This window comes from Synchiropus splendidus, chromosome 18, assembly GCF_027744825.2.
Source record: "Synchiropus splendidus isolate RoL2022-P1 chromosome 18, RoL_Sspl_1.0, whole genome shotgun sequence".
NCBI classification, from domain to species: Eukaryota; Metazoa; Chordata; class Actinopteri; order Syngnathiformes; family Callionymidae; genus Synchiropus; species Synchiropus splendidus.
In genome coordinates this window covers 5,611,601-5,637,987 of record NC_071351.1, presented here as the reverse complement: position 1 = coordinate 5,637,987, position 26,387 = coordinate 5,611,601, and the positions used below count along the sequence as shown (strand labels likewise).

Below are 26,387 nucleotides of genomic sequence, written 5' to 3'. Positions count from 1 at the left end.
TGTCCACTTTTATCCACGTTAGCGTGTCTCGGTTTTGTTCCGCAGCTGTGACGTGTCTGCTCTTAAAAACTTCAGTTAAATAAGCGCGGTTGCTATGCGACGCGACCCCGCCCCTCGCTGCTCTGCCCTGACGTCACCTACTCTGGTGTGCGTGCGTGCGGTTCTGCACGCAGATGGTCACGGTCATCACTACAACTCCCATGATCGCACGCGACATAAATAAACTACAAACCAACACGTTTGAGCTGATGCGCATGTGTGGTAGGTGCGGAGCATCGGCGAGTGCGCGGCGCATGCGCGGCCGACCGAGAGGACTTTAAATGTTGTGAAGATGTCAGCGGGAAAGGTTCGGCGAGATTATGAAGCTTTGTTTAAGGCCAAGAGAAAGAAGAGGCGCGAGAAGGAGAAAGAGGAGAAGAACGTGGAGCTCCATCATCACCTGCCGCCTTCCGCCGCTGACTTCAGCCACCTGCTCCTGCTCCGCGGCTCTGGAAACCAAGTGACAGGGCCTGCGCAGCTTCTGTCTCAGCTGCGGACCATACCTGAGTCGCCGGCCAAGACACGGCCGTTGCCGAGCGACCGAGCCGCCGCCTCCGCGCTCACCAAGCCCCGGCATCGCTCGACCGAGGCCCCCCGCTGGAGAGACCAGGCACTGCGGCTGAAGGAGGGCAACTCCAACACGGAACTCACCAGTCAGTGTTTTCACACTCTCCCATCCAGACTAGTCAATAAATACCTTATTATTGTCATGATAGTAAACACGTTTCATGGACTTCGATGCTTGGTATATCAGATACACGTTATTTTCCTGTTGTTAAAGTCGTTTTCACACGATGTTGAGTTTGTATCTGACGTCACAGAGGCACGTGAAGAGCCCAGGTCGTGATGTTCTTGATGGCTTGCGAGTGAATTTGAGAACCAGCTGTCATTACTGTGTGATGTGAAAGGGTTAAAATCGTTCTCCCCGCCTTCTCAGAGCTCAAGTCCAATGAGGAGAACCTCAGGGGTCGCTCCCTGGAAGAGTTCATCCTGAAGAAGAAGAAGAAGAAAAAGAAGAGGCACCAACCGGAGCGGCACCACAAATGTGTTCAGACAGATTGTTCTGGACCTGACATCTGCTCAGATCCCTCCGGGTGCTCTCCCCGACCAGGACACGACCTGTCCGGTCTGGATCACGGCGTCCGCAGGTGCAGCCTTCAGACCGGCTCGCGCTTCAGTCACCTCATCTGTGAGGAGAAGCAGGCCAACGGCGGCGGGTCGGTGCTCCACGCCTACGCCGACCAGCTGGCCAGCCTCCGTCTGGGGGAGGTGGACCTCTTTGCCCGGGAGTTTCTGGAGCTCACCTTCTCCGAGGAGACCAACGGGGCCTCGCCGTATGCACTGGCTGTGGTCCACGGCGCTGCCGCCTACCTGCCGGACTTCCTGGACTACTTTGTCTTCAGTTTCCCCAACACGCCCGTCAAGGTAGAGCTGCTGGGCAAGAAGGACATCGAGACCACCACCATCTCCAACTTTCACTCCCAGGTCCGGCTGAGAATCAAGACAAGTTTGTTGTGATCCTGACATGCATGTCCTCCTCTCAGGTGTGCAGGACCTACTGCTGCGGGACGTACCGGGCCGGGCCCATGAGGCAGATCAGCCTGGTGGGCGCCGTGGATGAAGAGGTGGGCGACTACTTCCCGGAGTTCCTAGACATGCTGGAGGAGTCGCCCTTTCTGAAGGTCAGAGGTGAAACCCTGAGTGAGGTGAGGTGCTGACCCTTCGCTCCTGTCCTCAGATGACCCTGCCGTGGGGAAGTCTGTCCAGTCTGAAGCTGGACTGCCGATCTCAGAGCGACGATGGGCCCATCATGTGGGTGCGACCCGGCGAGCAGATGATCCCCACCGCCGACATGCCGCAGGCGCTGTTCAGACGGAGGAGGTGCAGTTGCAGCAGCATGCGTGTGTCGTCACGTCTCCTCATGCTCTTCCTCCTCAGGTCCATGAACTCCATCAAGAATCTGCACTTCCTTCCAAGAACCAGCGAGCCTCGAGAGGTTCTGTTCGAGGACCGGACTAAGGCTCACGCCGACCACGTGGGTCAGAGCTTCGACTGGCAGAGCACCGCGGCCGTCGGCGTGCTCAAGGCCGTGCACTTTGGAGAGTGGTGAGCGGCCTTTGACGCTGAGGTCTGCACCCCGGTGTGGTGAAACAAACTTGCCTTTTGGTGCGGCAGGAACAACCGTCCTCGTGTCACCAAAGACGTGGTCTGTTTCCACGCCGGAGACTTCCAGAAGGTGGTGGAGAAGCTGCAGCTGGACCTGTATGAGCCGCCCACAGCCCAGGTGAGAGCGTCCGTTTTCCCTTTGATCACAAGGTTCACCACTTCCAATGTTCTCCTGCCAGTGCGTCCAGTGGGTGGACGACGCCAAACTCAACCAGCTGCGGCGCGACGGCGTGCGCTATGTGCGAGTGCAGCTCTGCCACGACGACATCTACTTCATCCCGAGGAACGTGGTCCATCAGTTCAAGACGGTGTCGGCCGTCTGCAGCCTGGCGTGGCACATCCGCCTCAAACAGTACCACCCGCCAGCCGGTGACGCAGTCGCCCCCTGGCTGCCGCAGGAGCCCAGTGCCACCGTCCCAGTGGAGCAGCTCGCATCCAGCTTCAAACCAACGTAGCTCGCCCACTGGAAACATCCATCTGTTCAAAGAATCTTCAAGTTTGTATTGATATTTTTGAGGATGAAAAAACAACAACCGATTTCTGATCTCACAGAGGAGGTAAGTCGAGGAATGACTAAATTAAAATGGGCTGAAAAGGTTTCCGCTGCTGAGATGTGGAAGTGAGCGTGCCATACCTGGGAGAGAAACCAGCAAATATAACTTGTTTATTTATTTATTTCTTTTTTGTCTTTTCATTGCTAGGTGTAACTTTGAGTTACAGATGTAACGTTTTTCTAAGTCCACCTCAACCTCCAAGTCTCTGGTAGTGTTGCTTACGCTTTGCTGTAGGAAGAAAAATGTTTGTATATTCAAATGACTCTTGACATTTTCAACTTTTTATCAATGCCAGCTGTTTTGGATGAGAACAACGTTTAGCAATAAATGACTCTTGGGTTTGAAGCCAATGTATTTTTATTTTTCTCAAAATCCAGGGTGGAGAGGTCGACGCTTGTGAAGCAGCGAAAATGAATGTTTGTGCTTCTGAGGTTTGTTCTCAGCAGAACGCATCACAATAGTTTTGCATGAAAGGAATTCTGAGCAGGAATGTAATGATTTCAATGAAAACTAATCGAGTCAGAACCATGAGTCTGGGTAGTTCCTGGGTCCTTTGGGCTTCCCAATCCGGATCCCGAACCCTGAGAAGAATCGGATGTGAGTGTTGCCGCGCCTCTGCTTCGCAAGTCGCCTCACACTCACCCAGTTTGAACCCAGAAGACAAGAAGGGACGTGTCGGCGTCTGCGCCGCTGCCGGGCCTGAAGCTTTCTCTGGAGTCAGCACCGTGGTTAGACAAGTGTGTGAAATGACCAGTGCCGCTGCGGCTCACGTTTGTTCTTGCTCCGGAACAGTCTGAGGCTCCTGCTCCGGCTGAAGGTCTTCTCCTCGCTTCGGTCCGCGGTGCTGTCGCCTGCCACCGTGTTGAGGGACGAGCTGAGGCTCCGCTCTGACGCCGCAGAGGCTGCTGGAGGGTAGAACGGTGCTTTGATGGGACCCGGGATATGTGGAGGAAGAGCTGAGCCAGAGGACAGCTGGACGCCACTCACCCTCGCCGTTGACTGCTGGCTGAACCTGGGACACTGCAGGAGAGAAGGTCATGATTCCAGTGCGAAGATAGTGAGATCAAACCCAAAACACCAGTCTCACCAGGTCTGGAACTTTTGGCTCGAATGGTCTGGAAGAAGTCAAAGAGTCAGTTTTCGTGTCTACAACTGAAAGCGGCGCAGAAGAATCCTCACTTTGCTGCGGGTGAAGACGACGTCCAGGAGCTTCCTGCCCTGATCCTGGTGGTTCCACGTGGGGTCAGCGAGCGACTCCGGCCGACGGACAACCTGCCGCTGTTCTGCAGCACCTGGACCAGTCGTGAGACGCCAAACCAGAAGCACACCGTTTTCACATTCCAAAACTCACCGTTCTCAGTCTGGAGGATGAAGGATGTTTGTTCCGGAAGGGGCGGAGTCAAACTCTCAGCTGTCAATCGACGGCGTAAAAGAGAAGGTTTAAAGTCTTGTTGTTGATGACCTCACAGAAACAAACTCACGTTGAGTTGGGGGAGGAAGGGGCGGGGCCAGAATCGGCCTCAGTGCAGGAGCTGGATAAAGGAACCTTGAAATGACTCAGTCCAGGAAAGGAGAGGAGACAAACTCACCGTGGGACGGCGCTTTCGTTCTTAAACTCTACAGACGGTAAGACAAGTCACACTGAACAAGTGATGTCGCAAATACTGTTGAGGTGGGAGGAGCTTCTAGTTCTCCGGACGTCTCACCTTACTCCTGGACCACGAGTCCCTCTCAGGTCTGTGGGCCGCTGGCGAGGAGGTTCCGGACCATTCTGAAGATAGTCCCAGTCGGTCCAGGTTGACATACGGGGTCACAGACTCCTGCTGAGGTTGGTCTGGAAAAACCCATTAGTTTCTATGGAGATGATGATGATGAAGATGATAGGTCACCTGGATCCACTGCCAGGACAAAAGACTCGGGGGTTCTCTCGGGGAGTGGGGGCACAGGTGAAGGTGGACCACCTGGAGGGAAGGTTGGTCTATGAGGGTCAGTGACACACCTCTGTGGGCGAAGTTTAGTTACCCGCAGTGACTTCACCGGGTGGAACGATGAGTGACAGCGGCCCTGGCGCAGCATCACCTGCAGGAAGAGCATGGATCAACCATGTGGTGTCAGCACGTCAGTCATCACAGAGCCGGCTCCTGATTGGTCAGTGCCGGTGTATGGAGGGATATTTTTGCCATCGAGATTTGAATTAAAAAAAAAAAACAAATTGAATTTGAAAAAAAAAATCTAAATTAAAAAAATTCATTCTGAAAAATTATGTTTTGATGCCCCGTTATTAAGGTTTGAATACAAAAAAGGATTTACATAGTATTTCAAAGTTTTATATTTCAAACTTGAATCAAAGCATTAATGTTTTTAAATACAATGTAATTATTTTTTGTATTCAAAACAGGGCATCAAAACATAATATTTCGGAATGAAATTTTTTTTTTTTCATTTGTATTCAAGTATGTATGGCAGAGATATCCCTCCATACCGGTGCAGGTGTCAGGTGTGTGAAGTGTGAGCGTCAGACCTTCAGGAGCAGCCAGGAGGTACGACTCTGGGGTTCTCTCAGGGAGAGGAGGAGGGTCATCTTCATCACCTGAAACTGAGCAGCAGCTCCATCAGAGCCGGAGGGTGCTGCTGACACCAGGGACTCACCTGTGCTGGAGGAGCAGTGCTGCTCCGTCTGCTCCTCCAGGTGAATCAGAGGAACCTCACCCTCCCACCGTCCCACCTCCTCAAAGGCTTCAAAGTACGGATCCTCCACAGTGAGGCCCGAAGCTTCTGCTTCCAGATGGGAGTGTGTCGCGTGCTGCTGCTGCCATTCTGGGGACGCGATGACGTCATCACCATCTGAAGAGGAAGAGAGGTGCTGTTGGGGAGCGTCCTCCTCGTCCTCCCGCAGATCATCCATCCACTCAGGGGGTCCATGCTTCGCCTGGAGCACTGGTGGTGCCGGGTCAGTCTGGAGGTTCAGACATCAGGATTCAGTCTTGGTCTTGGTTGACTCCAGATGCTACCTCACCTGCTCCTCCTCCATCTGTCTCAGGAACCTGGTGAAGAGCAAGCGAATGGCTCCGTACACCAGCTTGTACTGCTCCTGTGAGAACAGACGTCAGTGTGGCCCGTCCCCGTTCAGAACCTCTCCCGTGGCTCTACCTTGGTCTGGACCAGCGACTGCCGCTGAGTTCTCATTTGATGGACCAGGTTGTAGATGTTGAAGTCTGAAGGAATCATCTGCAAACAAAGGTCATGATGATGTGTCGTGGCTCTCTCACCCAGGTGAGGTTTGACCCATTCGGATGTGTGTGTGTGTGTGTCTGAGCTGACCCGGTTCTTCAGCAGGGTCCAGGTGAAGTCAATGGCACACAGAACCCCGGTCCGTCCACACCCAGCACTGCAGTCACAACAGCAGGATGCTGCTTTAGATGGCACATGAAGGACAGTCTAGGTCCAAGACCGGTCCAGGTCCAACTGGCCGGACCCTTTAGGAGTACTCACCTGCAGTGGATGCAGATGGGAACGTCGTCGTGAGGCTGGTAGAAGCGCATCTCCGCTAACATCTCCAGAATAGGGGGAATAGAGTCGGGAATGCCGTGGTCCGGCCAGTGGACGTAGTGCAGCTGCTTCAGCGTCCGGCTGCACTGCAGCACACACACACGCCATGAGCCAGGTGTCGGCCCGGCGCCACCACCAGGCCGTCACTTACACTGTTGAAGGTCACCTCCAGCGTTCGGGTCAGGTAGTCGCCTTTGTGTTCCTCGCTTTCCTGGCCAGACAAGTGCAGATGTTCCACTCAGTCCAAGGCTGTGCTGCATGAGAGCAGGCCAAAGACTCACGCAGCAGACGCTGAAGGCCTGGCAGACAAAGGGCGGCTCCTCCGGCAGTGGCCAGTAGCGCTCACACTTCTTCTGCAGGGACAGTGTCAGAGTCAGACCACTGTGCTCTGCGTCCCCCTTGTGTTCAGGTCCCTACTCTGACCCAAGTGGAGGGCCACACCACACACACACTGCTGTCTGAAGGGGAAGCACCAGAGGGAAGCTCGACAGGAAGTCAAACAGGTTTGTAAATGCCAGGCAAATAACACCTGAGTGAGTGAGTGAGTACCTTCCCCATCTCGAACTCCCGACACGCCATCACCACCACCTGCGGGCAGCAAAGTGCGGGTTACTCACAGCTGTGCCGCTGAGTGAGTGTGGCACTGACAACGACCTGAATGTTGAACTCCCAGATCATCCTGAAGAAGTCCACCAGCGTGTGTGGGAGCGGGCCCTGAGTGGCGATGTAGGCCCGCGGGCCCCCCACGCCCTGCCACGTCACATGACACGTCAGCTGTCACGAGCGGCCTCACGCCGTGAGCCGCAGCTCACCTGGATGAAGCTGGCATTGATGTAGTCTCCGTCATGGCTGGAGGTGCGGAGCGAGAGCGGCACTCTGCTGTGGTCGTCTGGAAGAGTCAGCAAAGCTCAGAAGAACAGAGGTCTGGCGCCTCAGAACACATGACCCCGGCGGCGGGGATCTGCTCGGGAAGGTCTTCAACAACAGACAGATGGGAACTTACAGGGGACGATGTCCTTGTATCTGTTCTTCTTGATGTTCTCCTGGTTCTCTGCAGACTTGGTGGGGAACGTTTTGTCGGCCCGATACTTGGTGGACTGATTCTTCAGCCTCTGAAACCAGCAAACATGGCAGAAGCTGAGTGATGCGGGAGCGTTGGTGTTGTCTGCTCAGAAGCAAGACAGCGGTGGTCACCAGGTGTGAGGCACAGCCTCGTGCACATGCTGGGATGTCGCTGGCGAGTCAGCTCAACAAGTGACCTTGACTCATCAGACCTGCCTCCACTGCCGATGATGTCATAAATCCCCTTGGTGTCTGAACGTACTGGCTTCATCTGGGCTCCTCGGAGAGGAAGTCTGAGTGGCTGTTGAGGCCGGCGATGCAGCGGCACCGGCCTGGACGGGGTCGACTGGGGTCACGCCCCTATGTCCTTGGATCCTGACCCGCATGTGACCTTCCTGGTGGCCTCGTCACACCTTGTTCTTTCTAAATCTTGACTCCACTTCTGGTAAGTTGCCCGCAACTCCTGCTCCACTTCTACTCACCAGAAACTCTCCGGAGATGCTGCTGGCCTCGTCCTCCGCTTCCTGCCGCTCCAGCTGCTCCAGCAGGCTCCTCAGCGTCCAGGCCTGGAGCTCCATGCAGGCGCGATCCTCCGAGGACATGTCAGGGCTGGAGTGTCTCCATGAAGTCACCGGATCAGGCGCTGCGAGTGTCAGTTGTGCTGCTGTGCCTCATCACCGCATTCAGGAACTCAGCAGAGAGGAACTGTGACAGAGGAGGAAGTGAGCAGCTCTGTGGTCACATTAAAGCAAGAAACACCCCCCACAGCCTGTCACCAGCCGGGTCCTGAGTTCCACAGCGACTCACACGCTCCACTTCCACCAGCCCTCGGACGGCATCCAGCTGAGCAGGAGTGGAGCCTCGCAGGATCTCACATCCATCATACATCTGGAGCCAAGGCCGCTCAAGTGTGTGAACGCCTGCGACATCTAGTGGCCAGACAGTCAAGCTCGACGCTAGCGGCCTGTCACACACCTGGAGGAAGTTGTGTGCACAACATTGGTGTTATCACACGTACGTGCCTCTATACCGGAAACTGTTTGACATTCTGATGAGAGTCAAGTCCGTACAGGACAATAAATGTTCCTCATTCTGCTGCCAGTTGTCGTTGAAGTCAACGTCTTCTAAGTGAAGGGAGGGAAGGGAAGAACTTCTCCAGCAGTCTGGGCCTCCAGAAGTCTGGACTTTAGTCACCACTTCTTGCCTTGGCCACGTCGACCCTTCAGAGACGAGGTGCTCCAGTGATCTCAGTCACACCTTCAGTCTCCGTCTACTGTCCTGTAAAATGTGCTTCTGAGTGAAGTCTCCACGGACCCTCACCTGACCTCTGACCTCGAGGGTCACAGACACTGCCTCACACTTCATTCGAGTCGACAAACTCCTGACTCATTTTCGTCCTGTCGATCAGCGGGCGGAAAAAAAAGCTATAAGAAGCTCCGAGAATCTGTGACCGCGACTCGATGAAAAAACATTTCCTGTATCAACGTGTTGCCACAGAGCACAGGACAGTGTGTTTGATGTGGAGTCTGCTCATGATATACGGTGTTTACCTGTTGAATTACGCTGCTGTTTGCTGATCCAACGTTTAAATGTTACATGTCGAACCTTCTATTTCCCCGGTGGACAAAACGTTTTCATGATTCAGTTTTAACTACAATGCGAGCTGCTCATTCCTGCCCACACTGTGATTATATACCCAGTAATACTGCGCTATTTGTCTGGCTCAAACTATGCAATTACATCTTTGAAACAGCAGGGGACAGTAGCGTAACAAAACACGTTCTGCGGTGACAAAATGATTAAATGTTTTTATTTATCCAGTCGAAATGTCTGTTTTAACCTGGTCACCTGACACAACGGGGGTCACTTTAGATCGCTCGTAAATCCAAATGAACCACCAGAGCATCTTTAACATCTAATTTTTATTTTATTTATAGCAGGCAATTTTTACGGTTGATATAACTGCAGTTCTATTGTCGATCAGAAGATTTCGATCGTTTCGATCGAAGCTAGATCAGCTTAGAGTAGATGGACTTGTGTTAGTCCCACCAGTTTTGTCACAGTGAACAAACGGAAAAACTCGAAAAGAATGGTCAGCGGGAACCGAGAGTTCACCCACCCTGGGAGGGACTTCCTCATGCGGCAAATCGAAACTTTCACAAGCATTGATGGAGACATACGTTGACACATCGTACAGCCAACGCATCCTGAGAAAACACCAAGGCTGTTGAGTGTATAGTTCTGTTCTATGAACGATGAATTGGGCTCAATGTCAAAACCGTCGTGGCTTTGGTTGGGTGCTTGGTGCATGACGTCACTATAGAGGAAGCGTTGGCCGCCGTTGACTTCCTGAACCGCAGCACAGCAACCACAGGGTCTCCGTCCCAGGCAGGTAAGACGGACTAACGCCCGGATCATACACCTAAAAATGTAAAACCGCCCGGTCACGTGACTTGGCCTTGTGTTGTTAGCCCGTTAGCATTCTAGCTAACCGTGGTCGAGAAGTTGTGTTTAGCTGTTGTTGAAAGAGTGGCGTGTGCGGTAAATAACGTGCCTTATTTGTGTCTCTTTTTGTTTAAACGAAGAAATAAATCGACGTTTTATGTGTTTAAATGGGTCAGAAATGTGACGTCTTTCATGGAACGTTTGTTCTCTGAAACGATTAGGATCGATATCAGCAATTTTCACAGAACTAACGACGGAAGACGGATGGAAATGAAGGCACTAAATAAAATACGCCATCTGTAAGTCCCTGTGTCTCAACTTGAGACTGAAAATCATGCCTCACTTGAGTCGTTCCCGTCTCTGGCAAATGTAAATAGAACCTTGTAATGCCAACTGCAAGGCTGAGCTTGAAGTAATTACAGTGTAACACCTGTAAACGCCAATTTTCTGAAATTGTTATCATCTCTTAAGTTCACTGGGAATTTTGTTTCTGAAGTCGAAGCCACAGAAATAAGTAACTGCACCTGAGCAGTGAAATTCATTGCTTGCTGACAGTTTTTTTTAGTTGTGTGGAAGCTGTCCTGGGTGTGAAGCTCTGTTTAATCTGATTCTGTAACATGTGGTTCCTGTTTTGTTTTCTCAGAAATGCGCCTGTGACGTCCCCCAGCATCCAGCATCAGCAGCATGTTGCACCTTCTCTTGACTGTCTGTTTTGGCCTGTCCTCCCTAACGCTGGGTGAGTGACCAGGACCTGGGTCGCAACTTTGGCCCTCAGTTTTTACGACTTAATTTCCACCCGCAGCGCAGGATTGTGGCAAACCTCCTGCGGGACCCAACATGAGTTTGAAGGACAGCTTCATCCTGAAGGACTCCTTCCCGGACGGGAGCACTGCCTCGTTTCAGTGCAACTTTGGATACGAGAGCAGCGGTGGATCCAGAAGCGTCACCTGCACCGCCGGCAGTTGGAGTGATCTGACATACAAGTGTGATCGTAAGACTCTGGCTAGCTTTCTAACCGCCACTGCAGTATGAGTCTGCCGTGTGGTGCGGCATGATGCTAACCTCTTCTTGTTCAGATTGAGACTCTGATTGCGTCTGATATCCAGGAAAACCCTGCGGCTCGGCCGGGGCGATCTCGAATGGTGATATTGACTATTCCAGGGGAAATCAATTTGGCGATAAAGCTGCCATCATCTGCCATGCAGGGTGAGTTTCCCCAGGACTCTCGCCTGCAAGAGGCTTGCCATGTCCAACCTTTTCTCTTCTGACTGGCCTTCAGCTACCGTCTCTTCGGAACAGTCAAAGAGTTGACTTGCGAAGGCGACGGGCAGTGGTCGCCGCATCTGCCCACATGTGAAGGTCGGTCTCTTCCCCCGCTCTCATGACTCCAGTGTGCTCATGGTTTCCTCTTGCAGCGGTGCATTGTGAACCACCCCCTCGTCTTGTGAACGGCTCCTTCACGCCAGACAGGGAAGACTATCGCTACGGCGACACCATCCAATACAGCTGTCTGAAGGACCACTCCCTGCATGGATCCTCTTTCGCCGTGTGTTCCGAGGATAAAATCTTCAAACCTGCTCCTCCTCTTTGCCCCTGTGAGGTGTTTGTGTTCTGACCATGTGCACAGAATCCAGTTTTCACTGGTGTGTCCTCCCCGTGCGCAGTGGTCTCCTGTCGCGACCTGGTAGTGGCAAACGGCGAGGTAAGGGGGTCAAGACCTCCGCACAGACACATGGCCAGTGTGACCGTCTCATGCAATCCAGGTTTCAAGTTGGTCGGATCCAAGAACCTGATGTGTGAGATCAACAGCAAGTGGTCGTCGGCGGACCCGATCTGTCAAGGTGAGCCTGGCGCTGCACCTTTCTGTGGTTAGTGAGCAGGTCCGTACAGGTGCCGGGCTTGAAGTGAAACTGGGGGGGTGAAAGACTATAGGAAGTGGAACGCTGTCCTGCAGACCTCTCATTGGCCAACTCTGCTCTCAGCTTGCCCCTGCTTGGGTTTTTAGCTCCTTGAGTCATGTGTTCACGCTCCGTCCCCTTTAGTCAGCGGGCTGTTTTAACTGATTGTTTGGTTTCCCACACAGCAAAGGTCATCCCGCCAAAGAAGAACGACACAGGTGGGTAACTCCGTTCAGGGTGGAGTGAACGACTGTTTTCATGTAAACAGCAGCAGTGTTTCCTCCAAAACACATCTGTGTGTGTGATTTTTTGTTCCCTTCAGATGGCATTACTACGGCCCCTGCTCCGCCTGTGACACCCAGTGAGTCCATTGCTCTGCCACAGAGCGCTTTCTACTGGAGATTAGATTAGATTAGAGGAGATGGTCTTCATTTACGCCACGATGGGGAAGTCTGACTCAGCAGCAAACAGGAAAAACAGACGCTAACATTAAAGATGTATGATGATGGAAAACAGATCTTTTTTAAGCTGCACCGGTGCATAAACCGCAGGCGCACTGGTGCTGTCTGTGCCACAGAAAATGCATCACCTCTAGTGATCCTCTGGTTTCAGTTTTGAAAACAGGGTCTAGCATCGAAACTGACTCATGAAACGATCTGGCCAGTGTTCTGAACTGGAATCCGTTTCATGTGACGAGGCTCAATATTGTTGCCGGCATGACGCTCTTTAGACTGTAAAACTGAGGGATGCTCCGAGAGACGGGGAGAGCACTCAGCGGAAGCAGCTGTCTTCACCCTGTTATATCAAAGTTCCAATTCTGGATGTCTGCGAAAGTTTCAGATTCAGGTGGCCAAAGAACGCTGCATCTGACACACACAAAACAGCATCGATTGGCGCATCCCAAGTGAAAATCCATATATTAGCCGCTTCATTGTATAAGCTGCAGGGTTCAGACCGCGAGAAAAAAAGTACCGCCTTATGGTCCGGAAAATGCAGTACTAAATAGATAATATAAAGTAAATAAATTATGAATAGACAGAAGAATATGAGAAAAATAATGATGAAAAAGGAAGTGGCATTTGGCAAAGAAGAGTGAGTCAGGTTACTGTTTTGCCACCTGACAGCATAGGCCAGGAAGGAAGGAGCTAAGTCGCTCCTTTGTGCAGCGACGGGCGGATCAGTGTGAGAAGCTGGGACGCCTGTTCCTCTCCAGAGAGCAGCCCGGAGTGGAGTGGTCCATTCTCTTCCTGTCTTTGTGTGTCATCCTCCACGCCCAGCAGTCCAGACACCATCACTGAGTCACAGAAGGTCCTGGAGAGCGTCCGCTACACCCCAAAGGAGCCAGGCTTCCTCTGCAGCAACAGCCTGCTCTGGCCTTTTTTTGATAAGAGCCTCACTGTTTTTAGTCCAGTCCAGTTTTTAGTTCAGCAATGATGCCACGCCCTCGATATCAGTTGTTCACCAGTGCAAGTGCAGAGTACAGCTCCTTGGTTCGACCTGCCTTGATCTGGGGTGGTTTCTCTGGCAGGGTCAGGCAGAATGGGGTGTTAGTGAAGAGGAAGTTATGGGGCCTGCAGTGGTTTAGCTCCTTCATGTGGGGGGGGGCTTGTGGTTGAATGACCTTCTCTCTCTTGCAGGCGAGGCGCCCAGCAACGTGCCTCGGGCCTTGGGGATCGCTTTTGCTGGTGAGTTCAGGGAGATGAAGGTGAAAAGATTTCTCTGTCAGTGTGTTCTGGTCCGTCTTCTGCTGTGGCGGTCTATGAGCAGCTCTCTGGTGCCTGGCTTTGCCAGGAGAATGGGCTGTGAGTTTTACTCCCCTGGTCCACTCCCACACCATGGGAATTCACTAATGTCACAGTACGACCCTTTCATTTGGGAACCTCAGCCCTGAACGCTTGCCTTACTGGTGCTCATGTTGTGGGTTTGAATCCCGCCGGTGTGTGACAAAGGTTTTTGAGTTTGTGTCTGCCCTCACTATGCCCTCTCTCTCCTCACCGTAGTCCTCACAGTTATTGCGGTTGTGACTGTGTGCGGATGCTATTACGGCGGAGTCCCAGCATTCATCCGGAGAAAGAGGAACACCGGGTAAACTTGACTCGCTCCAGCTTCCTCTGCTCTCTCTGTTTGGCCTGGAGCTGTGGGTGGTGTTGCTGTTTCTTCCTCCTGAAGTCAGACACTGCCTCATGAGACCGTAGTGTCGGTCATGTGGCCGCTGACTGCAGCTTTCATATTCAGGCAGCAAGCCTGTGTGGTATCAGCATTGATCGTTTGCCTCAATTCCTCACACTCTGACAACAAACTATCATGGAGAGTGAAGTTATTACTTCCTACTTTTTGTTACTCTAACATTTCTTTTCAACTTGAATGACGTTTCTCCGCTTGACATGCTGAGCTGGCCTCGCTCTACAGTACGCTCTGGTCGTGTCTGCTTTCCGGCTTCTCTCTAAACATCTCCAGAAGTTAAAAAGTTGCATTGTTGAATTTCAGCTCTCGGAAAACCTTCTCTGAATCTGAGGCTGTAAAAGAAGAGGCTGTCGCCCTCGCGGTAAGATCGCCCTCGCACCGTGACGGTGGTTCCACATCAACACATGCAAAAGCCTTTGGGCCAACACTGGGATTCAAACCCATGACCTGCCTCAGTGATGGAGTCTGAATTGCTGACTTGTCAGTTTGGCGCCTGTGGAGACGCTTGATGTTTGTGTCTCGGTCTCCTCTTGCAGTGAGCTGCGCCATGTTGGCCCAGTGGTGCTGGACTTGACCATCTGCAGGTTCAGTTCTGGATCAGTTGAACCATGAATGCACTGCAGTGCCTCTTTGTGACTGAAGCGTGGCGTCCCTCTTTGTCTGCGGTCCTTACCTGGTATTCCATTGTTTTCCAACGCAGCACTACTACATTTAACAAAGTGAAGGCGGATTTATTTTGCACTTTTGTTTATTTTGCTTTAATGAATAAATATAATTAAATTGGAGCTCAGAGTTTGGAGTCCATCTTGCTGTTGGTTCACTTTAATTTTGCAAAAGTACAGTATTTCTATTCAAACAGTACGACCGTTACTTTCCTTCTGACGACAGTGGTTCCTTTGTGTTACAGTAAATTTTATTTTGGAATGTACCGCCGGAAGTGTCCATTGAAGCCAATATTTACATTACCAGTATTTTAAATAGTTATTACTTTAACTTCATAAACGTAAATGTGTTCTGTAAGCAAAACGTTGAACTCATACTCGGTTCTTGAGTATTTGCAGAATACGTTTAATCTGAAAAGTACCACCGGAAACCAGTTTAACGCTTTGTGACGTCATGCAAAAATGCCCACCTGCGATTGGTCAGCGGCCACATTTGAATTACAAGGCGCACTCTGCCGGCTGGGAGGAAGTAGCTTCGCCTTGAAGGACGTTTGTACAAAAATAACCGAGGAAACAAGACAAAATAACCGGCGGAGTTGGAGAACACACAGGTAACGTTGGTTGTCAAGCGAGCGGATATCTTATGATTGATTTTGCAACGTTTTCCTTTAGGTATTTCACGAAGCTAGCCTTGTGTTAGCTAGCTTTTGTGTATAGCGAACCTGACGTGGTACAAATAATTGTTCACTTCTGTGGGCGAAGGTTTAACTTGCGAGTTCATTGAAGGTGTCTTCTGTGTGATGTTGCCATCATGTTGGCGTCTGAACGCTGCGATTTTAACACACGAAAAAGACGCTTGACGTTACAGTAGTAAGACGATTTTAGACTAAAGTACCGCTGTGAAGATTCGTATTGTGAAATAATAACGAATTGAAGTGGTGTTTTAACGACCACTACTTGTCAAAATACGTAATGAATGGTTATTAATAACCAAATGTATCATGTTTCACCTGAGACCATCATCGCCTTTGTGTTGCCAGGGTAACCAAGGGACCCAGGCTAGTGAGCATCCCAGTCTGTGCTGAGAAACGGGGGGACACTTACCCCGTTCTCACCTTTGTTGTCTTAGAACATTTCTCAAGATTAAAGATCTTGCTCTGCAGAAAGATGGACGCCGCTGTGATGGACCTTCAGAGTTTATACGACAAACTCATGTCGCACGTGGAGCTCCTCAGTCACAGTGTGGAGCCCAGTAAGTTTCTTCTGATGGTGGACAGTGTCCATCTGCGTGGGTCTGCTCATGCTCGCTCTGTTCCAGGCTTCATCCAGATGGCTCAGAACTTTGAGAACTGTCGGCGCCAGTGGTTGAAGTCGGAGCAGGAACTGGGCTCTTGCAAGGAGGTTCTGACCAAAGCAGAGACGGAGCGGGGCGCCCTGGAGGTCAAGCTGAAGCATGCGCGCAACCAAGTGGACGTGGAGATCCGGAGGCGGCAGAAGGCCGAGGCTGACTGCGAGAAGCTGGTGTGTCAGACGCTTTTGTGAAGGAAGTGTCTTCCCAGGCCAAGCATTCATTTTTGATCTGCTTCTTCTCCAACAGGACCGGCAGATCCAGCTGATCCGGGATCTTCTGACCAGCGATGGCTCCAACAGCATCCAGCTGAGCGCGGAGCAGCGATCGGCTCTGGCGTTCCTCAGCACCAACGCTCAGCCTCCAGCCAACATAAACACCAGCCGCAGGTCCGACCCAACCGGCTCCCGAGTCTGCGTCTCCGCATCTGACGTCCTCTCGTTTCAGACTGACCACCATCGACGAGTCGGCCTCCATCTTGTCCGACATCAGCTTTGACAAGACCGACGACTCTCTGGTGAGTCATGTGATCCCTTCCCGTCTCCCCTGGTTTACCTGTGTTTGTGCGACAGGACTGGGACTCGTCCAACGTGAGGACCATGCGACTCAAGAAACGGGAGAAAAGGGTGAGTGTCTTTGTTGGAGCTGCGCTCTGAGTGAGAGGCTCAGTGATGTTTTTGGGTTTCAGCGCTCGTCCAGGAATCTGGTGGATGGTCCTCAACCCACGTCGAAAAGGTCCCGGTCCACTGGCCTGACTGCAGAGAGGGTGAGCGTCTGCGCGGTGGCGACTCTGTGGACTCTTAGTGACTTGTTTGTCCCTGACAGGGAAACGAGACTCTGGTGACAAAGACCACTGTGACGGTCCCTGCTGACGGAGGGCCTGTTGAGGCCGTGGCCACCATCGAGACCGTCCCCTACTGGACCCGCAGCCGGAGGAGGACCGGTGAGGCTCTGTTTGTGAAAGACAACAGGTCATGAAAAACACGGTGCATGTCCTGTCATGTCCAGCTGCCCGGGATTGGGACTCTGCCTCCGTCACTTCTGAAGACGTCTTCAAACCGCCCAGCGCCCCCGAGCCCGAGAGGAGAGCCGCTCCCAGCACGCCACAGAGCGGCACCGTCCGGCCGCACGAGTTTGTCTCCAAAACGGTTAGACAGCCTCCTCTCTCAGGGTTAAAAATACCTCTGCGCCCAATCGGACAGCAGGTGGCAGTAGCGCGCCACCGAATGCCATCATCTCCAGACAGAAAGACTCGTCTGCCCCCTGCAGGTCATCAAGCCCGAGTCCTGCGTGCCCTGTGGGAAGAGGATCAAGTTCGGGAAGATCTCTCTGAAGTGCAGGGACTGCCGGGTGGTCTCTCATCCGGAGTGCCAGGGTCGCTGCCCTCTGCCTTGCATCCCCAACCCATGTGCCACGCCCGTGAGGATCGGCGAGGTGGGTGTGACCCCTCCTCACTGCCTCCCTGACTGTGGTGCGACGGCGCTGACCGGTGTGTTCGCAGGGCGTCCTGGCCGACTATGTCCCTGAAACCTCGCCCATGATCCCCCCTCTGGTGGTGCACTGCATCAGCGAGATCGATCAGCGAGGGCTGCAGGAGGTGAGCCACGTGTGTGGGTGTCGCAGGGAAGGTGTGAGCCTCTGCTGTGCTCCAGGACGGCCTCTATCGTCGCTCGGGCGCCGACCGCACAGTGAAGGAGCTGAAGGAGAAGTTCCTCCGCAGTAAGACTGTCCCGGTCCTGAGCAAGGTGGACGACATCCACGCCATCACCGGCCTGCTGAAGGACTTCCTGAGGAACCTGAAGGAGCCGCTCCTGACCTTCCGGCTCAACCCCGCCTTCATGGAAGCGGCCGGTATGCCGTCGTCGCCTCCATCCACCGGGGCTGCACTCATCTTCTCCCTGGTGTTCCCCCCACAGAGGTGACCGACGACGACAACAGCAAGGCTCAGATGTACCAGACCGTCGCTGACCTGCCGCAACCCAACCGGGACACGTTGGCCTTCATGGTGCTGCACCTTCAGAGGTGAGTATGACCAGCTGTGGTGGGCTTCAGATGGAGGACCCTCACCTTCTCGTGGGCCTCCTGCAGAGTGGCAGAGAGCAGGGCGACCAAGATGAATGTCAGTAACTTGGCCCGAGTGTTTGGGCCGACCATCGTGGGTCATGCGGTCCAGAACCCCGACGCCATGACCATGCTTCAGGACACCAAACGCCAGCCCAAGGTGAGGTCAAGCCAGGAATGTTCTGGAAGAAATGTCCCGCGACTCCAGTTCTCCTCCCCGGAGCCGAGCTGTTAGCTCCTCCCACATGGGAGTGTGTGGCCTGCAGACTGAGTGTGGTGTTCCTCAGGTTGTGGAGCGCCTGCTCAGTCTTCCTGCCAGCTACTGGAGCCAGTTTGTGACAGCGGACAAAGAGAACCTGAACAGGGACCACCTGGTCTTCGAGAACACCAACTGCTACACACCTGAGCGCAGTGAGTGCAGCTGGTGCCTGGCGCCGGCTCGGGAGCCGCGGCGTGACCACCATGTCTGTGTTTCAGTGAGCATCCTGGGACCTCTGACCACTCCAGAGCACCAGCTCACCAAGACGCCCTCATCCAGCTCCTTGTCCCAGCGCATGATGTCCAGCCTGACGCCTCGGTGAGAGCGCCACCTTCCTGTCGCTCCTCGACTGGGACGTGACACCGTCTGGTTTCTCTTTCAGATTCGGGAGTAAAAGCAAATCGGCCACCTCCATTCCTCGGCAGGGGAAGTTCTTCGCGTCTCCTCTCCTGAAATGATCTTCTCCCTGACCTTCTCTGTCATTGTTTTTTCAAACCAAATATTTCTGATTTCAGTGTTTGTCGTAGCTCCACCTACAGGCCACACCTGTGGGGTTGGATGATATTTTTGGGATTGCAATTTCACGATCACGTTCCTGAGCTCATGTGTCACTCAGAAGTGAAGGAACTGATTTGAAACATTTCAATGTTTTTAGCTAGTTTTTTTTTTCTTTATTACTAGTGAGGAACCTGTTTGTTGTCTCTGACACATTTGTAAACTCATGTGTGCTCATATTTTTAATCAATTTTGAAAACAGAAAAAAGATACTGAATAGCTTCTTGTGATCAGATTTAAGTGTTTTTATGGTATATTCTTGTTTTAAAAGACAAACTGCGAAACGACCATATTGTTTGTCTCTTTTTCTATTGAAATTGGCGAGAAATAAACTATTTTGGTTGATCGATATTTGAGTGGTGCTTGGTCCACACTCCTCTTCAGTGGTGTCCAGTGTTGTCAGGACACTTGTTGGGTCCTTCTGAAACTTAATTTTACAATGCGGATAGAAACTATTCAGTGTTGAATTTACGTCCGACGTATTTTTTTTATAACAATTACCATCTTTTCAATTTGCCGTAAAACTCATCCGTCGATCCACCAACTCGTCCTGTTCAACCCGCTGAGATGTTACGTTTCTCTGACTGATATTTAATGTCTACATGTAAAAAAGATTAAAACTCATAGAATTGATGTTTTATTTATTCAAACACCAGAAAAACTGAAAGATTGTTCATGTCATGAAAAACCCAGTGGGTTCCTGAGACCAGTGTTTGGACTGAATGTTTGATTCTCAGGAGCCTCAAAACCAGGGCCGGGGCCAGAGTAGAGGAGTGTTACGGATGTACTCCTGGAATTCCGGGTCTGAACCCCAGCGCCTCATGGCCTGCTTCTCCAGGATGGGAATCCCACTGACATAGCGCAACAAGAACCAGACGAAGAGCGGCGACACCACGCTCAGGTGCTGCCACCCACTGAAGACGGAGGAGGCCGACAGCCAGAGCCCGGACCACTGCAGGATCTCACCCAGGTAGTTGGGGTGTCTGCTGACGGCCCAGAGTCCGCTGCGGATGAACTTCCCCTGAAAGGCAGGAGAAGTGAAGCAGAGAGGAGGTCAGGGCCGACCGGAGAACGGGCTCTCTACGTACTGCGTTCTCAGGATCTCCTTTGAAGAGCCACTTCTGTTGATCTGCAATGGCTTCAGTGGCAAAACCCAGACCCCACAAGGCCCAGCCCGCGTAGTCCCGGGGCCCCAGAGCCACGTCCCTCTTCTCTGAGTTCAGCATGAGGGTGGGCAGCAGCGTCAGGAAGACCCACAGAGCTGCACATGCGGAGGTGCGCACACAACATCAGCACACACACACAATGCACCATGCCCTGAGGTTCCGGTACCTTGCACGTTCCAGTAGACGAAGAAAGTCCCGGGACTGTCTCTGACATGGTTGAACCTGCGGTCGTGTCCGTCCTTCAGGATCCGCATGAACAGGAAGGTTCCGAGCCTGCGGGGGGAGGCGGTCAGCACCGTGGGCACTGATTAACCGGACCCTACCCACCTGAGTCCCCACGCGGTCACCAGTCCTGTCTGCACGCGCTGCCGGACGCCGCTGGCTCCGCCCCAGTACCGGCTCAGGTGAGCCAGGAGGATGAAGGTTCCAGATCCTGCAGCAGAGAGGGCGTGGCCAATCAATGTTTTACCCAGAAGTCTGCAGGGTCCGAAGGTGAAGGGTGAAGACAGAGGCGGCAGAGGACGAGCCGACGGCAAGAGGGTCAGGGTTTTGAGGTGAGAGACTGAGAGGTGAGTGCTTTGCTTTTGTCCTCTCAACGCTTCGTCCAGCCATCTTCCCTGTCCACTGTTCACTCTTCACGTCAGAATGAGTTTGACACAGGGAGATCTCTCAAGCCTTTCCCACTTCCTCCTGCACTCTGGAGCCTTCACGCCTTCCACTGGTTACTGAGCTGAAGCGTCAAACTTGAATCAGTTACCTGTGGAATGTGTTGCATTATTTCTATTGCGCTTCAATGTTTCAGTGTCAGCATTGATTTTTTTTAAACCTGTTTTTGTTTCTGATCCTATTTTACACAGCCTCCTCTGACTAGTCTTTTTCAAACTTTTCAAACTTCAGCTGCTAGTTTGAATGGGGTTTATTTTCTCAATGTCAGTTTCCACACGGGTGGACTTGCCATTTGCATTTAACTCGCCAAACAAGTGTAGAAAGTTCATCATACTTTACAGAGATACACGCGCGTCTTCAGGTCTTAAAAACTCCACTGTCATTGAACGCACCACAGAACAGACGCTCACATTAATTAATCGCGGGGTAGAAATCGCAAAAATAATTTGGACCAATTTATTGACCATTGACAGGACCGACAATCAGTGTGTGTTCTGCCCCGGTTCAGGAGCTTTGATAGTGGGAGGAGCTAAAGCTGTTTCACAACAAACCGGCTTCTGTAACGATGACCCGAGACGTGATCCCAAATGAACTTGTTTTTAGAAACGCCATCGCCGTTATGGTCGGATTTATTATGGCTCGCGACAGAAACAACCCTTTCGCCGTCAGAACCGCACGTGTTCCGTTCACGTTACCTGCCAGGTCGTAGAACTTTTCGGTCCGGAGCGCGGACGCCAGAGCCCAGCCGGCCCACTGGACCCCCAGGTCCGTCAGCGCGCACTTCACCAGCGTGTTGCCCATCATCGCTCCCTGCAGCTCGGCCAGCAGATCCAAAGTGGGCCTGTGCGTCATGGAGCCACTCCTCTGGACCCGAATTCTAAAGTTCAGCGCAGCCTCCGAGCGAGTGCGAAGTTCGCCGCGAAGGATTCCTGTCAGACGAGATTAACGCGCCTTGTCTAATCCCGCTATTGACAAGGTTTCAAACCCAGTTGGGAGCACACAGTGGCCGTCGAACTGTCACGTGCTTCTCACAATGCAACTTTTTGAACCAATCGTTTAAAGTGTCAAAATTAAGTTGTGAACATTTCAATGAGGATGGCGCCTTCAGTGAAGGATCAGGATTTCCTGCTGGGCTGTTGCTCTCCTCTTCTTCATCCCTCACATTCTTCTCTCCTCTCCCCAACCTCTCCCTCATTTCTGATCCTGTCCTCCCAGCGTTTATGACACAGCAGGTATGGCAGATGTCTGGTGTGAGCGTCTGATTCTGAGTGCAGGTCTCTCCTCCAGCACCAGGGTCAGTCATGTCGGACAGTCCTCGTGGAGGGTCAGGAGACTTTGCCAAGAAAGTCCAGCGTCAGCTCAGCCGAGGCAAAGAGAAGGTGAGCCGTTGAGGGAGCAGGGAGCAGACTCCACGTGTGACCGTGTGTGTGTGTGTTCAGGTCCTGCAGAGACTGGGGAAGACGGTGGAGACCAGGGACGAGCAGTTCGACCTTTGCCTGCAGCTTTTTAACGACCAGCAGGTGAGTCATTAACTGTGGCGAGGTTAATGAACCGGAGAGGACACGCACTGACCAGACTCACTCTGCCCTGACAGACCGATGGGAACCGCATCTACAAGGATCTGAGGAACTACATCAGCGCTGTCAGAGGTCAAACCCTCACTTCCTGTCTGGTCTTGGAGGCTTGTGTGGCTTCACCTGAATCTCTTGGTTTTGGGCCTCAGACATGCGCGAAGCCTCCCGCCGTCTGTCCCAGTCCATGTACGACGTGTACGAGTCTGACTGGGTCGGGGAAGAGGACATGGGCGCGATCGTGGAGGTCAGAGGTCAAAAACGGGGTGCTTGGCGGGAAAAGTCGGGGTGACGCTGCGTCTGTGCGTCTGCCAGGGCGAGGACCTGCTGTGGAACGACTACGAGGTCAAGATGGTGGACCAGGTCATCAGAACCATGGAGTCGTACGTGAGCCAGTTCCCGGATGTCAAGGTGAGGTCCCTGCGGGTGCCACTCCCTCCCGCCTCATTGCTGGCAGAGATGTTGGGAATGTGACGCTCAGGTGGGTCCGGCTCCTCTTCTCCTCCTGTTCTAGGACAAAGTGGCGAAACGAGGGCGAAAGCTGGTGGACTACGATTCCTGCCGCCACCAGCTGGAGGCGCTGCAGAGCGCCAAGAAGAGAGACGACGTCAAAATCAAAAAGGTTCCGTTGTTTCTCTGGACATTCAGTCATGTGTGTGCGTTTACAGATTCAGCTGATCTCAGCAAGACTTGACCCAGTCCCTGTCATTTTGGCTTCTCTTCTGTTGTGTGACTCAAATTCAGTCTCATAACTTGATCTCCAACAAACGTCCTCATTTTCTGTTTCAACAAGATTGTGTTTGTTCCTGGTGACACGCTTGAATTCAGCTCTTGTGTTCCAGGCAGAAGAGGAGTTGAAACTGGCCAGATGTGTGTATGAGGGGATCAACAGCGAGCTGAAGGAGGAGCTCCCGGTGCTGCACGACAGGTGCGACTCTCCGGCGCTGCTCTCCAGCTCCTCTCTTCTAACCCCTCTGCTTCTGCAGCCGGATCGGCTGCTACGTGTCCGTCTTCTGCTCCGTGTCCAGCCTGCGGGAGATCTTCTACAAAGAAATGAAAACAGTGAGTGGCCATGAGCGCGACGCCTCTCGCGCCGCTCCCTTCTAACCTCTGCTGTTTTGGGCTGAAGCTCAACATGGACCTGCAGAACGTGATCAAGGAGCTGCAGCTGCAATATCCAGACAAAGTGTTTGCCGTGAAGGGAGTCAACCGGTGAGTCCTGATATGAACTGTGCCTGAACTGGCAGGTCTGACCCTGGACCTGTCCCCAGGTATGGGTCTCTGAGGAGACGGACCCTGATGTCTCCAAAGGCCTGGAAGTCCAGCTTCTCTGAATTCCATCGCAGCTACAATCCCAGAGGAGGACAGAGGTCCAGCTTCAGGTCTCCTGACAAACCTCGTCATGGCACGCTGACCCGTGAGAGCTCCAGCAGCCTGGTGGTCTCCCCTCGCTCTCCCTCTCTGGAGAGTCCCACCTCCTGTGCCGGAGAAGTGGGCGAAGATTCGCCCCCCACTGGGGAGAGGGAAGCGGAGAAGAGACAGGATCCTCTGACGGAAGACGATCCTGCAGTTGCTGGGTCCGAGCTGAAGGTGGAGCCGGTGCCAAAGCCTGAAGAGGAGGACGACAGCGAGAGCAGCTGTGGACTGGACCGGTCCTGCGACTCCGAGAGTCTGGACCACCAACTGTCGGCCGAGGTGGATGAACTTCACATCGAGGAAGAGGAGGAGGAAGACAACGCTCCCCGAAACCACAAACACAACGGGCTGGAGAACGGAGAGGTGGCCCACTCGGACCCGAGCGCAGACCAGCTGGAGGCCCGTCTCAAGGTTGGACCAGTCCCAGTTCCACAAAACAGAAGCTCTGGACGCGCTACACTTGTGTTTGCCACTGTAGCTTCTTAGCTTGAGCCAGACCGGTGGTCCACTCTCATTGGCTCGTCCTCTCGCTGCTCATCCCTGACTAACCCGCTCACGTCTCTCTCTGAATCCCTTCTCTTAGGTTCAGGAGGCTTCAGCCGAAAACCCGGACTCCAAGAGTACAGTCGTCTGACACCTCACTGCAAGGTTTGTTTTTGTCATTCGACAAGCCCCGCCCACTTCTGAGTGACGTATTTCCAATGTGTTTGTGTGTGTTATCTCAGACTGGTCTCAGCAGCTGCAGCAGAGGACAGAGTCGGGTGTCACCTGAGATTGTCTCACCTTTCTTCTCCATGTCTGTCGGCCCCGGAGCCACTCTCCAGCCGTCCGTCTCTCTCAGCCGCTGCTCATGTTTGTCCGCTCCCATGTTTACACACTCATCGCAGAGCAGGACCAACTGCTCTTCCTCAGAATCATTTTAGGAACTTCTGTCGTGGCAGTAATATCACATTAATTTCAACCTCGTCAGACCAGTTTAGAGATGAACCACTGGAGTATTTCTTTGTTATTGTTTTGTGAAAAAAAAAAACTCACACGTTCTTAACACAATTGCTTTTAATTTGTGACAAAATACTGTAGTTTTGTTGCTCTGAAGTCTTTAAATCAATGTGTGATTTAATCATGTTTCTGATTAGTACCACTAAAAATGTGTTGGAAGAAATTATAAATGTTTTTATTTTAAACAAACTGTGTGAGAACTTTCTGTCGGAGTCAGAGGTCTCACTCTGAACCGATATTATAAAAATACCGAGGGCCCGTTTTATGTTTTGTTTGAGCTTGTTTTTAATCCCTTATTTGTGTGTTAATTTCTAGTGTTTGTTTATAAACGTGTGAGGGCGGGATTATAGTGACTTTGGAGTGTGTGTGTGTGTTTTACTGTGGATACACAGACTGGTGTGTCGAAATTGTGTTTGTTTGACGTGTTCCTGGTGCAGTGCAGCGGGGTTAATGCTTGTCTGTGGTGTTTGTGTGTGTTTTGCAGTGCAGCGGGGTTAACGCTTGCCTGTGGTGTTTGTGTGTGTTTGTGCGTGTAAGTGGGTTTTTGCGACATATTTTCAGCAACTTTCAAAGCGAGGCCGCATCCTCGGTGGGAGTGAAGCATCTGTGTGTGCGGCTGATCTTTGTGAAAACAGGAAGGGGAGGGGCGGAAGTGGCCATTCGGCAGCGTGACTCTCGGCCGAACAACAGATCCCTACTTTTGTTCAGCCGGTAACTCTTTAACCGGACCACCGACCGCCGCGCGACACTTTTCCCCTGCCGCGCGAACTTTGCTCCTGCGTCGCCGCGAGAAGCGTCCAGGTGAGTCGGCGCGCGCCGCCACTCCTTTGTGCTCGACGTCACGGCAGAGTTGAGTTTCATCGAGTTCAGCTGTTTCACAGGTTTGAACGGAATGCTTTCCCACCCATGTAATCTGATGACTTTCACAAATAAGAGTTTGAGAGATCTATTATATTTTATTTTATCTTGCAATCGATTTAGTCATATTAGATTATGGTATATCGACAAATAGATATTCTATAATGGAGCTGACTCCTCAGTTTACACGGTGATAATGTGAAAACATGAATCCATTCACTATTTAATCTTAAGAATATTCATCTATTCTTGCTCTATTATTAACACTAAAGTATTTTCATGTTTTTTTTTCACCACATACAAACACTATTTTTATTTTAAAGATCTAATTTCTTTGAAGTGATGAAGGATGCCTTTGTGTCTTCTTCCTCTCGCAGCTTTGCCATGTTGCCTTCAGTGACTCTCTCCACGGTCTCCAGCAACTCTGTGTCCTATGGTGAGGATGATCTGTTGAAAAACTCAGAGCAGCGCCTCGGTGAGTCGGTGACCCAGGCAGCCATGACGACCGCCAAGGCTGGTAAGAGCAACGTTGGCTCAGAATAACTTGATCATATGTTCCTCAGAACCATTTATAGGTCCTAGCCCCTCAATACACTTTCATGTGAAGAGGGCTGCAAGTAGGTGTTTCACAAGTGATGAATCTCATATGTAGTTGCATCAATTGGACAGTAGGTGTCACAGTTCTTGTTCCCGATGACTTACATTTCCTTGTCTATGTTTGCTGCCCCCTGCCTGTGTAATGACACTCTTGCCAGTGAAACACTTGCAGGTGTTGAGTTAAAGGAAGTATATGAGGTTCATCTGAAGTCCAGCCTCATCTCTGCGTGTGTCCCCCTCACAGTGGTCACCACAGCAGCCCCGCCCACTTCAGACTCTGCAGTTGTCGCAGGTAAAGCGTCTCGTCGTGGTCTTGTCTCCAAATGTGACGT

General features: G+C 52.1%; 6 protein-coding genes and 1 long non-coding RNA gene across 19 annotated transcripts; 5 read left to right on the top strand and 2 right to left on the bottom strand.

Annotated features, from left to right (window-relative positions):
• Positions 1-184: 184 nt before the first annotated feature.
• Positions 185-3,238, top strand: LOC128749489 (lysine-specific demethylase 9). Its single transcript, XM_053849145.1, has 7 exons — positions 185-692; positions 977-1,524; positions 1,584-1,721; positions 1,778-1,920; positions 1,978-2,145; positions 2,215-2,323; positions 2,385-3,238. The coding sequence occupies exons 1-7, from the start codon at positions 332-334 to the stop codon at positions 2,658-2,660; spliced, it is 1,743 nt and encodes a 580-aa protein (XP_053705120.1). The 5' UTR covers positions 185-331; the 3' UTR covers positions 2,661-3,238.
• Positions 3,097-9,630, bottom strand: ptpn22 (protein tyrosine phosphatase non-receptor type 22). Of its 7 annotated transcripts, none has more exons than XM_053849140.1 (26): positions 9,490-9,630; positions 7,853-8,075; positions 7,312-7,420; positions 7,121-7,197; positions 6,963-7,058; positions 6,858-6,896; positions 6,590-6,661; positions 6,460-6,519; positions 6,252-6,394; positions 6,081-6,147; positions 5,910-5,987; positions 5,776-5,850; positions 5,409-5,715; positions 5,281-5,355; positions 4,782-4,838; positions 4,649-4,720; positions 4,466-4,593; positions 4,349-4,376; positions 4,241-4,291; positions 4,111-4,170; positions 3,939-4,051; positions 3,847-3,874; positions 3,747-3,779; positions 3,530-3,664; positions 3,402-3,470; positions 3,137-3,340 (listed from the first exon to the last, which is right to left on the bottom strand). In XM_053849140.1, the coding sequence occupies exons 2-26, from the start codon at positions 7,970-7,972 to the stop codon at positions 3,279-3,281; spliced, it is 2,154 nt and encodes a 717-aa protein (XP_053705115.1). In that variant the 5' UTR covers positions 7,973-8,075; positions 9,490-9,630; the 3' UTR covers positions 3,137-3,278. The 7 variants fall into 7 exon arrangements, with proteins under 7 accessions (XP_053705110.1, XP_053705111.1, XP_053705113.1 ...); XM_053849141.1 differs by having other exon boundaries at positions 3,530-3,661; XM_053849135.1 differs by having other exon boundaries at positions 3,097-3,340; positions 3,530-3,779.
• On the top strand, positions 4,307-9,141 carry LOC128749491 (uncharacterized). 2 transcript variants are annotated; one of them, XR_008412935.1, is made up of 5 exons: positions 4,307-5,709; positions 5,800-6,032; positions 6,096-6,811; positions 7,366-7,505; positions 7,581-9,141. It is a non-coding gene; the product is annotated as an uncharacterized LOC128749491 (long non-coding RNA). The 2 variants fall into 2 exon arrangements; XR_008412934.1 differs by having other exon boundaries at positions 6,093-6,811.
• Positions 9,510-14,427, top strand: LOC128749490 (membrane cofactor protein-like). 4 transcript variants are annotated; one of them, XM_053849147.1, is made up of 12 exons: positions 9,510-9,758; positions 10,459-10,551; positions 10,618-10,806; positions 10,922-11,021; positions 11,095-11,174; positions 11,231-11,410; positions 11,480-11,656; positions 11,899-11,931; positions 12,036-12,074; positions 13,351-13,398; positions 13,714-13,798; positions 14,201-14,427. In XM_053849147.1, exons 2-12 carry the CDS (start codon positions 10,500-10,502, stop codon positions 14,364-14,366), a joined length of 1,149 nt encoding a protein of 382 aa, XP_053705122.1. In that variant the 5' UTR covers positions 9,510-9,758; positions 10,459-10,499; the 3' UTR covers positions 14,367-14,427. The 4 variants fall into 4 exon arrangements, with proteins under 4 accessions (XP_053705122.1, XP_053705121.1, XP_053705123.1 ...); XM_053849146.1 differs by having other exon boundaries at positions 9,510-9,762; XM_053849148.1 differs by lacking the exon at positions 9,510-9,758 and adding an exon at positions 9,878-9,911.
• Positions 13,805-19,131, top strand: racgap1 (Rac GTPase activating protein 1). 2 transcript variants are annotated; one of them, XM_053849143.1, is made up of 18 exons: positions 13,805-14,258; positions 14,434-15,170; positions 15,600-15,811; positions 15,878-16,080; positions 16,157-16,296; positions 16,355-16,424; positions 16,480-16,533; positions 16,596-16,673; positions 16,733-16,850; positions 16,916-17,055; positions 17,177-17,341; positions 17,409-17,504; positions 17,560-17,758; positions 17,824-17,929; positions 17,996-18,128; positions 18,256-18,379; positions 18,446-18,545; positions 18,610-19,131. In XM_053849143.1, the coding sequence occupies exons 2-18, from the start codon at positions 15,022-15,024 to the stop codon at positions 18,683-18,685; spliced, it is 2,163 nt and encodes a 720-aa protein (XP_053705118.1). In that variant the 5' UTR covers positions 13,805-14,258; positions 14,434-15,021; the 3' UTR covers positions 18,686-19,131. The 2 variants fall into 2 exon arrangements, with proteins under 2 accessions (XP_053705118.1, XP_053705117.1); XM_053849142.1 differs by having other exon boundaries at positions 18,256-18,545.
• Positions 19,132-19,441: 310 nt separating this feature from the next.
• Positions 19,442-21,530, bottom strand: si:ch211-210c8.6 (uncharacterized). Its single transcript, XM_053850404.1, has 5 exons — positions 21,310-21,530; positions 20,276-20,381; positions 20,115-20,221; positions 19,871-20,043; positions 19,442-19,803 (listed from the first exon to the last, which is right to left on the bottom strand). The coding sequence occupies exons 1-5, from the start codon at positions 21,464-21,466 to the stop codon at positions 19,525-19,527; spliced, it is 822 nt and encodes a 273-aa protein (XP_053706379.1). The 5' UTR covers positions 21,467-21,530; the 3' UTR covers positions 19,442-19,524.
• Positions 21,203-24,955, top strand: bin2a (bridging integrator 2a). Of its 2 annotated transcripts, XM_053850403.1 has the most exons (13): positions 21,203-21,846; positions 21,902-21,993; positions 22,054-22,134; positions 22,209-22,263; positions 22,338-22,432; positions 22,501-22,596; positions 22,700-22,807; positions 23,028-23,113; positions 23,172-23,247; positions 23,315-23,397; positions 23,457-24,012; positions 24,185-24,249; positions 24,327-24,955. In XM_053850403.1, exons 2-12 carry the CDS (start codon positions 21,916-21,918, stop codon positions 24,233-24,235), a joined length of 1,365 nt encoding a protein of 454 aa, XP_053706378.1. In that variant the 5' UTR covers positions 21,203-21,846; positions 21,902-21,915; the 3' UTR covers positions 24,236-24,249; positions 24,327-24,955. The 2 variants fall into 2 exon arrangements, 1 of the variants encoding a protein (XP_053706378.1); XR_008413018.1 differs by having other exon boundaries at positions 23,457-24,249.
• The last annotated feature ends 1,432 nt before the right edge of the window (positions 24,956-26,387 follow it).